The sequence below is a fragment of the Lichenostomus cassidix genome, chromosome 12 (assembly GCF_008360975.1).
Source record: "Lichenostomus cassidix isolate B80296 chromosome 12, HeHo_3.0, whole genome shotgun sequence".
Lineage (NCBI taxonomy): Eukaryota > Metazoa > Chordata > Aves > Passeriformes > Meliphagidae > Lichenostomus > Lichenostomus cassidix.
Window position 1 is genome coordinate 8,388,884 of NC_139493.1, and position 12,008 is coordinate 8,400,891.

The following is a 12,008-nucleotide window of genomic DNA, read 5'->3' on the forward strand; positions in this document are numbered from 1 at the left end:
CCCAGTGAGGGCTTTGACTTTGTCCCCAGGGCAGCAGTACAGACACCCACAGGACGCCAAACCCTCCAGGTGGGTGTCTCGGTACATCTAGTGCAATGAAAACCAAGCACAGAGGTACCTGCTGTGTCCTGGCCCCCGCAGTTTATTCAGTCAAATTGCACTCCTTGTGAAGACTTTCACATGCTGGTTTAACAGAACCTGGCCAGAAAAGCTTCCAGTCCATTTCAGTTCCTCCCACTCCCTCCTTCCCAGGTTTTTTTCTTAATTTCTACTAGTTTAAGGGAAAAGGTTCCCCATCTGCCTTCAGTAAATAGGTTGATAAATTGCTGCTTCTTTGCAAGCCTCAGTCATGCAACATTAGGTTGCTGCAGTCTCAAATAACCACATTAGCCCATCCAAAATCTCCAGGCTCACCACGGTGCTACCTCAAAATGCCGCACAAGACAGAAGGGGGCCCTTCCCTGATCATCCTGGGTGTCTGGGGAACACCACAAGCCCAGACTGAAGGGCTGGATGACGCCATCCCATGGGTATGCACTGCTGGGTGTTAGACCTACTGGGATGTGAGGGAAGCCTGCCCAAGCAAATCTCCCAGGATCTGGGTCTTGGGCTAGGGCAGAAGGGACTTCCACTTCTGAGCTGCAAAAGGAAAACCATACATGGTGGAGGCAGGGGAAAACAGTATTTAATAAGTAACAGTGCTGCACCAGTGCCCCAGGAGCTAGCACAGCTTAGCAACAGGACCCAAGCTAATTGGTCCAGAGAAAAATACCAAAGCCACTTGAGTCTCAGCCATCTACACACCCAGGCTGGTCCTTCAGGCTTGGTTGGCTGCATAATCCTTCCATGCTCACTGCTTGCTGCATTATCCCCTAGCAGAGCACATCAGGTGGATTTAAGATCGACAAGTCCAAGATGAACATGTCTCAGCCCTTCTCCAGACATGCATGAGGATTTGGTACCAGCACACAAGCAAGTGTGAGCATCTGTGTCACTGGAGGCAGCTCTGGACTAAAAAACAGCACAGGAAGAGCCGGAAAGGGCAGTGGGATGACACAGTGACATTGAGCATAGTCTATTAATATAGCTTTCCAAAACAGTGTTTTCACTAAAAACACCTGGCATTTTATTGAAGTTTCTCCATGGAGAGACCTTTTTGTTTGAAAACATGGCTTTGCTATTTAAAATAGGAGTTCAACCATTTCATTCATGCCAAAACAAACCTTTGCTTTTGTACCTTCCTTCCTTACTTGTCTTTTCTCTGCCTCTTCTGTGGGAAAAAAAAAAAGTACAAGAAAAAAATGAAGCAATTTTACCCCAGTGAAAATCTGATATGTTTTCTCATTGTTCAAAGCCTGGCTTTCATCTAACAAAAATTAGCCATGAAATTGCACTGCCTTAACCCTTGGCTGTTCTTCAGTCCCTGCATCTCTCTGGAAGGCAAGGCTGAGCTTCCAGTTTCAGCCTGGAGAGTCCAGCCCTGCAAGGGTTTGAGCCAGCCTGGCACTTGCCACCAAACATCAAACCACGCCACCTTCCCTTCTGCCAGCACTGATGTGTGATCCTAGAGGAAAATAATGTGATACAAAAAAAGCACTGGTTCCAGCTTCCAAGTGCCCTTTAAATATGTACCGAACTATTCACCCCAATTACACTCCTGTAATGGGCTCTGATTTGTTTTCCTTTATTCCCAAAGCAGTAGGGCACTGGCCATATTAACATTCAATGAGAAGTTGTTTGATATTGAATCTTTTCTTCAGCAGTATTATTCCTTACACAATTCTGTTTGATTGCAATCCACTTCACATTTTTAAGTGCTTACTGACTATGAAAGAATGACCTAGCCTGCTTTCTCTTGCCTTTTTTTATTGATTTCTCTTTTGAAAAGGTTTTATTCCTTTTATACATGAGATTGTAATAAGAGAAAGAGGTAACATTACTGCACAACTGTTTTTCTTCCCTCTCCATCAACCCATATAACTTCACACTAGGCCTCAAAAAATACTGTAATAATGAGACACTTAAAGACATGAAGCTGCCTACACCCTTTTCCTGGGACTTTTTTTGTTCTTACTGGTAAACTTCCAAATTGTTCAAGTGAATAGTCAGGAATAAATTGCTCTTTCTGAGCCCCTGATTAGACCATACTCTGAATAACTGGAGGCAGACCTACTGTGTTCCTCTTTTAAAGACGCAGCCCACCACATGCAGTTTGTCTTAAAACTTGTGCTTTGCACTCACTTTGTATAGGAGTTTTTGTAAAGAGAAAATGTAAAGGACTTAGAAAACACCAGCAGTGAACATGCCCTGTGGTTTGCCTGAAATCCAAGCTGCCATCCCTTCCAAAACAGTGGGCTCTTGTTCTTACACCCAGAACATACAAATTATTGCAGCATGATCACAGACTGCATGGGCGTAGGATGCTTTTCTTGGCACTGGACTCAATCCTGATGAATAGGTCAGCAGGATATCAGCAAAATCTTTCCTTGACAAGACATTTCAGATATAGCAGGACTTCCTCTGGCCAGTGTTTCAGAAGCTCCGTAAATCCCACAGCATCCCCTTGTGCTATGGGACCAACAGCCTCCTCCAACACACCCAAAGCTGCAGCTCAACACAGTCCACATCCATAGCTGCTTCCAGTTTTAGTTAGATCTATCTTGCATTAATTAATCCTTGGCACTAAATTCTGCAGCCGCTGAAGCGAGTGGCTGGCAAGTAACTTAAGTGATCTAATTAATATGTGTCTCATCAACAACGCAAAGGGAGTATTTTTTTATAACTTCTAAAAAACCCACACTGGCACATGAAGGCACAGGCATTCAGACACTGACACGGGTGTCGAGCAGCCAGAACAAGCACCAGCTCTTCTCCTCTGTCGTGCCCAGGGGTCTCACACCAAGCAGGGTGAGACTTCTCATGCAAATACCTCTTTTCTTCCAGCATCGATGTACACGGAAATACAGCGGGAGCGACCAGATGGTGGGAATATCCTGACTCACCCAGACTATATAGATGGAAACCCAGACCTCATCAAACCTAAAAAGCTCCTAAATCCTGTAAAAGCCTCGAAGAGCCATCAAGAGCTGCACAGGGAGCTGCTGATGAACCACAAAAGGTAAGAGGAGGTCACAACCTGCCATTGCAGCAGTCTAAGAGGTGCTGAGCGGTCAGAGCTCAGGAGCTGAGGACAGGTGCCAGTGACAGACTGCAAGCTGGAAGGGCACGTTAAATCCCCTCATTTGCAAACAAACACAGTATCCTTTCCTCTTTTTCTGTATCCTTTCATCTTTTCTCTGATGTGACAGTTTCTTTTAAAAGAAAAGTAGAACAAAAAGCCCCTGCTCTGGCATGCTAAAGCATTGCCTGGCACTTTTTAGAGTCACAAGCACTGGAAGATGCAAGGCATCACCACAGCCCCTTTTTGGTGTCCCTTGGAGGTTTTCTGGTTTTTCTGTCTCCATCACTGATTTGCCAAGTCCCCAACAATGTACAGCATTCCCATGCACTTGAAGGTCAACCCAGAGGCAGGAAGAGGCACAGGCTGGATGCAGCCATTGAAAGCTGATGTAGCACTGAGGTGACATCATCTGTACAGGGTTACTCACTGACTCCCTAAATATCACATGGATAAAGACAGACTAGAATTCATGTTACTTAATTACTTAATTCATATTAGAATTCATACCCCCAATTTAACTCTTTGGGGGTACAGATACAATATCAGGAAAATCCCACCAATGATCAAGAACCTACAACTACATCATTCCTTTGCAGCAACTATCTGAACATCAGTGCAATAAAATCATATTCTGCTCAGAGGCTTTTAAGCACAGCAAGAAATCTGCTGGCTTTATATTGACATTTTCTGAACACCCTGAAGTACCCTGACACAATAGCTCTTTGGCTGCCTAATTAAAAGGAGCATAGCCTCTGTTCTAAAGGACTGCAGTCATCACAAGAACCAGACACGTATATTAATTCAGTGAACAATCAAGCCTGCCAGCAGGATGCATTAATCAATACTGGCATTGGCTGGTCTTAGGTTTGATTCGATTTTCCCAGAATCAGAAGAATTACAGGGACCTTTCTCTGGCATCAAGGCAGATGTAACTATACCAGCCAGATATTTTTTAAAGTCTCTGGCTTGAGAGTGACCATCTCCTCATTCATGATACTGCTCAGTTTAAAGGGTCACCCACCAGCACTGGCTTTGATCTCACAGAACATTATTCCAGTCCAACCATGCTGGAGCGAAGAAACAAGAAATCCCTGCAATGGAAGCAGCAGGGAGGAATGGCAGCAGAGGAGGTGCAGACCCCGTAGCATCAGAGCTGGACTTCACACTGGCAAACACAAAGTACATCCTCTCTTTGTGTTCCAGTTCCATGCCTACCACTGTGTTACATCCACGTGTGCCCCCAGGTACTGGCAGGAGGCAGCTCCACCACAGCCATCCTGCACCACCTACTCATGTGGCCCCTCTCAAGCACCAGTTTAAACCTTTTTTGGCTCTGACCTCCCAAGTGTTTTTCAGCAAATACATGAAACAAACCCTACTCCAAAAAGTAATGCATTATTGCTGGTTTCTTGTCACTCTCAAATCCACCAGTTTTGCTTCCTGCTAAATGTTACCATAGAGGGAGAGAAGGGAGAAGGGGAGAGAGAAGGATCTATGACTTGCTCCTGTTTCTGCTTTGGTTGGTTTTTTCCCCTCAAGCAGCAGGGAGAAGCAACTCAAATCAGCAGCTTGTGTAACACAATCCTTATCTGAGCCAACACCTCTGGGCGCTAACAACACAGGCTGATTAAATCAAAGAACAGTACCAAATCCACTGGCAACATTGCAAGCTGTGTCTCCAGCAAGCCAAGGCAGGTTTTCCTTCTCTCAAACCTTGGGAAAAGTAATTTTGCAGCATCCAAGTTGTTCCTGCCTTCAAAAACCATCATGAAAGCTCTGGGGATGAGGCTATGACTGCCTTCACTGATGTTGCTGTGGACATTGTCCTGTCATAAAGCAAAAAAAAAAAAAAAAAAAAAATTACAATAGGAAGGATTGGAAGGATGCAAGCATTGGGACCCAGCTGTGCTGTGACAGTGCAGAGGTTTGCTGCATCTGGAGAGTGTTCCCATCTCCTGCCTGGCAGTTCAGCTTCTCACGATGTGAGGTACCACCTCAGCACCTGCTACCCTGCCAAAAAATCCATAGCCCACAGGGTTTGATGCCTCTGCTTTCAAACAACCTTTTCCAAAAGCAACCAACCTTTGGTCAACAGAGACCTCCTGGTGCTGAGGAGGAGCTTTGCATTAACAGCACTCCCCAAACCCCTGTGCCCTGGGCAAGCCCTTAGCACAGGCATGGGGAGGTCACATCCTCTCTCAGCACAGCCTGCGCCCACAGAAACACCAAACATCACCCATAACTACTGCCATAAGTACTTAAGGTACGGCAACATCCAAAGTGTGAGGTTTCTGAAATTTGTTCAGGGAACGCCTTCCATCTCTTTACCACACATTTATGCCTCGCCTGCGTGGCCCTGCTGTATCTCCTTTCCTGTGATCCCACCCCTCACAGAACTGGGATTCACCTGAAATGCTTCAGGTGGCCAAAGGGGAGTCGGGCATCTGCACCATCAGCAAACCCTCCAGCTTCCATGAGAAAAGGACATTTCATTTTGGCCTCTTGATCCAAACTATCCATGTCAGCAGGGTGATCGCCAGCCCCCAGCTCAGAAAAAAAACTTCAGATGAAACAAAGCTTCAAAGGTTCAGATGGGAAGCGCGGGGAGGGAAGGAGCTGCCAGGACAATTACTGCAGCCCAATGACTACCCCTGCTGGTGGGAAAAAAATCGTCATTATTGCAAATGTTATCGACGCCGCTCAATCTTCACCTGACACCATTATAACCAGTAAGAGCAGGAGCCTACGGAAGGTCCCATTTCCACACCCAACTCAGAAAGCTGTGGTGCCCCGGTGCAATGGGATCAGCAGAACTTCCAGCGCCACTTGTGCCATATATGAACAGCAATTTGTGCCCACTCCAAGCAGGCAGCCCAAAGTACCATCAAACACCCTCCAACCTTGTGGATGGATTTGTGGATCAGGGCTGGTTTGCAGATCAGGTCTCCTACATTTCCATTTTGGACCAAGAGAAGTTTTGGAGTTGCCAGGCTGGCAGTGGTTACACTTCAGGGTGTAGGTGCTCTGGCCCTCATTTATCTGCTTTTTATCCACAGAGGTTTGGGTGTGGACAGCAAGCCAGAGCTGCAGCGGGTGCTTGAGCACCGACGGCGAGACCTGCTCATCAAACAGAAGAAAGAAGAGGAAGAGGCAAAGAAATTGCAGTCTCCTTTTGAAAAAGAGCTATTAAAGAGGCACCAGAGGCTGGATCAGGTAGAGCTGAGCTTTCAGCCATCCCCAAGTTATCCTAACCACCTGACACATGGCACAGGGGAGATGGGCAGGCTGAGGCTCAACCCAAGGTATAGCATTGCTACCCCTCCATAAAACAGGAGCACAGTACCTCCTCCACTGATGGCCCATGCAGCTGAGGATCTCTCATCCTCACCTGGGACCCACCATATTTGTACCACTTCACCCAGGACCCCCACTAAACACCAATGGCCCTGGGTCTCCTCTGGGTTCCACACAGTGTCCTTGAGGTGTTTTTTTTTTCCAGTTCAAAACACCCTAAAAAGCATGGGGGCTGTTGCAGCGCCCACAACAGGAGGGCTCAGAACCCTGTAGTGTGGGGTGAGAGGCTGCAGAAGTGCTCTAAGGAACATTGCTGCAATCTCACCCAAACTTTTGGGAAATTTTCCTGGCATGTACCATGTCCAAATTCAGCCTGGGGAAAGCGATATGCACTGTGCACTTATCAGCAGCACAGCCATGCCCTGGATACTCTGCCTGCCCTCCTACCCAAACAAGTGCGAGCAGTGAGCAGGCTCATCACCACTAAAGAAAGTCATAAGTCATAAAGTCACCACCACAAATAAAGTCATTCCCTCTCCTACTTGCCAGTATTTGCACTGCAAATGGGTGAAACCAGTTTGTTTAATTAACAACATAACAACAATATCCATCAAGCTGAGATCACTTGAAAATCAAAGCCTGGCACTCTTAGAGAACAAGGAATATGAAACAAGGTGGTTAAGGGAAGATCCATAAAGACTTCACATATAAAAGTAAACCAGTACAATGACTTACCCCACATTAGACAATATCTAATGCTGAGAGATTTTCCCAGGCTCACAAGCCTCCTTTGGTGGGAAAGATTCAAACCTTCTCCTCCTTCTCCCATGCCAGGTCTGAAGTGAAGCCCTCCCCTGCTTTCCTGATGGAGATGTTCCTCCCTGGAGGAAAAAAATAAATTATTGTTTCATCAGGACAGAAAAGGAGACTAAGGGTGAGCGTGGGTCTGATGTGATAGCTTGTAAAAATAGAGAGACATATGTGCACTACACACTCATTCAACTTTGGGCAATAATAACTGGACTCACAAATAATGAAGCCTCCTGTTTTAACATAGCTGATGCCCTTTTGTCCTTTCATGTGCACAATGACTTCTTTCTTACAGCTGGAGAAAGAGCAGGAGAAGCAGGAAGACCATGCACCAGAATTCATTAAAGTCAAGGAAAACCTGAGAAGAACATCAACGGTGATAGGGAATGAGAAAGCAGCATAGCTTCTGCCAAAAGCCAACGGGATCCTACCAAGGCCAGCGCCAACACCCCCACTGAAATCTCTGTACATGGTGGACATTCCCAGCCACATCATCGGGGCTACTTGCTGTTATTAACACTTGCTCCAGTAGAAGGCACAGGAAAGGTTTTCCCAGACCAGGAGGGAATCCCTGTGGAAAAAGTGCGGTATTCACCAAAGTACTCACACAAGTGGATGCAGAGGGAATGGTGTTATTTTCCCCCCAGACTGTGGGTGCACACTAACCACCAGCTAACTCTTGGTTAACTGTAGAGACACAGTGAATATTTAAAACAGCCAAGTCTGTGTAGGAACAGCTTGGGGGACTCCTGCTTCTTCCTGGAGGCAGGTTTGCCAGGCACAAGGGGACAAGAGGGCAGCTGCAGCTCTGTAGTGCCTCCTAGAAACCTGATAACTAAAAGGGACAATCTGTGTATTACTGAGAACAGCCCAGGTGACCATAATGGCTTTCTCAAGGGTCACTGGCTTTGCACCAGTGTGCCTGTGAAGGCTGGCTGAGGCTGTGTCCCCCAGCAGCACACCTGTACTATCAGAAAAACCAACCTCTGTGTGCCCTTACCAGTGCAGCACAGGCAGGTGCAGCTATGCTTCACAATTGCATTTCAACCCTGTTTGAAAGTGGCTTTTTAGGCAGTTCCATGCCCAGGCAGAAAATGCATTGGACTGTTCCATCAAGGCCCCATGTGGAAAGCAAATGCTCTGAGCAGAAAGCAAAGGCTGGGTGTTCCCAGCATGGGTGTCCAAGGAAGCGTGCAGTGAGTAGGCAGCAGATCCCTGTTGGATGCAGCAGATCCCTGTTGGATGCAGCAGACAGAGAAACTGCTTCTTGCCCCTGCACTACTGAACTTCATCCCCTCACCCAGCAGTGGGCATGTGCTGTCATAGGGACCCACAAGAAATGTGATGGAGAGGGGGTGATGTGATCATGTCCCACCCGTGCCACGCTGTCCTGTTAATCACCCTGCATGCAGTTGGTACCTGTAGGCACCAGGGGCTCTGGGGCATGTAGGTCCTGATACAAAACTACTTGTCAGCACTTTTCATCCCCTTTTCCAGAGGTCAGAGACGCCTCATTGCAGTTGCCACTTTGCAGAGCTATAATTCTTCTTGCTGCTGGCATAGCCAAGCTGAGGTGGATGGTGCTTTTGCACCATGTATAGCCAGAGCCTGTCACACTTATGGGGCACCTGTGCCCTGAGATATCCACATCTAGAGCAAAAAATGTGTTTTCAGGAGTATCTCAGCTTCTTGCTTGTCACAACAACCCTGATACAAAGCCTGAACAGCATAACTCACCAACTGCCTTTGGACACTAGCTCTTGAATGGCCTCAGTGGACCTCATCAGCTGGGAAGGTAATATCTGGTTAATCAACATTTATTATCCACATCTTTGGTGGATCTGTATGTAACTTAAGGGAAACTGGGCATTTATACATATTTATAAAAAAGTTACTAACCCATTCTCTAGTCTCCCTGGTCCAGTGGGATGTTTCATTTCAGAGGGCTGTTGCTTGACCTGGCAGCTTGAGTAAAACACCTGAGCCACATCACATGTCAAGAGCAGTGATACAGGTATGGAGCTTTTGTGACAGACCGGACTATAAAAGCCCTTAACTCAGCTTCAGTCCTTGAGCACCCCATCTCATGGCACTGTCTCTGCTGTAGTTTTTAAGGCCTTTTCTCATATGTTTATTCTAAACATTATTTTATTTCAGAAATCCAGTGCACATTGTCACTATGGGTCAAACAAGATTTGAAAGGATCTATTATATCCTTTCCAACTTTTGGTGAAGGTGAAGCTTTTTATACAGGTTATGATTAAAATCATAAGGAAGAAGCAGCATCCATTATTTTGTCATAGGGAAAAAAAAGCCAAATTTTTCCAAAGATAAAAAGGTGTTGCTAAGGATGCTTGTATAAAGCTGTAAAGAATGCTGCATGATACTCCATAGATAACATCAGTGCAAGTAACAAGCCAGAATTACTGTGCTGAGGTTTTGTGAGGAGTTATGGCACAGATCAAGTAACCTTGATCAAAGAGCTCAAAAAAATTCAGCAAATTAATTTGTAATTTTGCCACAGATGGAAATGCACTCCAGGAGAGGCAATCTGTCGCTCCATATGCACCAGTGAAATCAGTGTTATCAGCTCACCCGGGCTGGGACAGGGGCATTTATGCAAGTCCTTGGGTGGGAGCCATCCAGTAAGGTCAGCAGTGAGAGGCTGAAAGGATTTTGCTGCTCTTCTGAAGTATTCAAATATTATCTGGAGGGAAAAAATAAATCCAGCTGTGTCCCTTTGATGTGGTGTCCACCAAGCACAGAGTGGAGCTGCACACAGCATGGCCCATGGTGGCTAAGGGGGCTCTGGGTCATTTCCAGCAGGTGTCGCAAAGGAAAAGGGAAGGCCAGGCCCTACTGTCCTAACTCAGGCTGGGCTAGTAGAGTCACAAGAAATCCTTCCAGAAAGATAGCAGAAAGCCCTGACCCAGCTGCCCATGAGGACCCCACGAGCTGTGAGATGGGACCCGCCAGCAGAGGCAGGCAGCACAGGCAGCATCCCAGGGCACACAGCAGGGTACACAGAGCTTCAACCCTGACCAGAGCTCCAGGCTCCAGCCCTCGGAGATGGCACATGGGAAATGCTGCTTTTACTGTCCATGTATTGGCTTCAACATCACAGCATTTTCCAGCACAGCTCTTCTCACCCCTCTGAACTGGTAACCCCCGGTGGGCTCAGACATGGAGCCTGTACAACTTTCACCAATGCTTTTGAGCTTCATGGCACAGCAGTGAGGAGGTGGCACCCTAAAAAAATCAGTGTAGGCATCACCAGGAAGATTTTGGGGTATCTTTGTGTCTCTATTTCTTTTATATTAATTTTTTCCTTATGCCCCTAAAGCACATTCCTGAATAAAAGTATCCAGAAGATACAGATTATCAGAGTATTGATGGAAGACAATTTTTTGCACTGTGTATGTTGCTTCTGTGATATATAGTCTGTATTCTGTGTTGGTGTTTATACATTTATATAAAACAATATGTCATGCACCTCTACTGAATTAACTCACTGTTCAATGTGGATACTTCTAAAGAAATTAACTAAATGGTGATTGTATATTTTGCTCTTTTCCACAAAGAACTGAAAGAGCTCCAAGGATACAAACAGACAACAGCCAAATAAACTGAATAAACATAAAAACCAGTGAAGTCTGACACCAATTGCTTTGTTAATGTTGTGTTAATTTGCTCACCAACAAGCTCTACTCATCATCTGCACCCAACACTGCATCCAGTGCTTATCCCCAGACATCATCTCAATTTGATGAAAGTGTAAGGGCACACAAATTGTGAATCAGGCTTTGTGCACTGAAACTTCCAATCTGATTTCTAACTGACTGTGGATACCCACCTGCCTGGCCGGGTAAGACCCACACAAAGCCAAGGAAACACATCCTTGGATTTAATTTAAAAACTCATTTTTGAACTGACAGGTAATCCTCACTCTAGTGAGCCGAATTCATTATTTTTAAAAATTTTTAAAGTTGCTTTGGCAGCAACCAAAGACAACAGATTTAACAGATAAGAAAAAGAGATGATGCTTCACACGTACAGGTCACACACACCATGGTCCTTGAGAGCCAGGACTAAAACTGAATGCAGCAAAGCACATGAAAAGGACTCTGCTGTTTCATTAGCAACATCCTTATCAGCACAGATGCCAGCATCCCACTCAGAATAAGGCAGGGGTGCATTTCTCTGGCACCAGGTATTTGCTGGGGTTGCCACACTGTGAGGTACATGGTGTGCCTGACCCTCCACACCCTGTGGCACTAGTGTGACCATCCAGCTCCTCACTGGGGGTGAGATCTCATTCCCTAAACCTGTTCTTCGGGTCAGGTTTCCAAAACATCTTCCAACCTCTTTGATGCCTATAATAATAGCTCCCTTGCTACCCTGCCATGGCAGGTTGTGTATTTCATTTCCTGGCATAAACCTTTCAAAGAGACACATGTTCTCTGGGCCTTTGGTGAGACATGAGGCCAGGCCACTCATGCAGGACTTTGAAAAATGCTTTATCAACCTTTCCCAGCCCCGAGCAGTGAGGTTTTGATGGGCTGTGCACCAAAACTCCTTGCAGTGATCACACACCTCCTTCCATGCATGGATGCCAATGGTAGTTGTTCATTGTGACAGTTCCTCTTCTGTGGAAGAGAGTAAGAACGAATCACTTCTGCTCTTTAAAGATAAAAACCTTTTAGCTATGCTCAAACTGCTCCTT

General features: G+C 46.0%; 1 protein-coding gene and 1 long non-coding RNA gene across 3 annotated transcripts in view; one reads left to right on the forward strand and one right to left on the reverse strand.

The window, feature by feature from the left end:
* Positions 1 to 7,584, reverse strand: part of LOC146431603 (uncharacterized) — a 44,228-nt gene extending 36,644 nt beyond the window's left edge. Inside the window, exon 1 of the long non-coding RNA XR_014854706.1 lies at positions 7,211 to 7,584. This is a non-coding gene — a long non-coding RNA (uncharacterized LOC146431603). The remainder of the gene's footprint in view (positions 1 to 7,210) is intronic.
* Positions 1 to 10,931, forward strand: part of FAM107A (family with sequence similarity 107 member A) — a 28,668-nt gene extending 17,737 nt beyond the window's left edge. For both annotated transcript variants that reach the window (XM_085072431.1, XM_085072432.1), the window contains 3 exons: positions 2,944 to 3,118; positions 6,238 to 6,394; positions 7,581 to 10,931. In XM_085072431.1, the coding sequence (XP_084928557.1) occupies positions 2,944 to 3,118; positions 6,238 to 6,394; positions 7,581 to 7,688 (440 nt within the window). In that variant the 3' untranslated portion in view covers positions 7,689 to 10,931. The remainder of the gene's footprint in view (positions 1 to 2,943; positions 3,119 to 6,237; positions 6,395 to 7,580) is intronic.
* Positions 10,932 to 12,008: the final 1,077 nt, after the last annotated feature.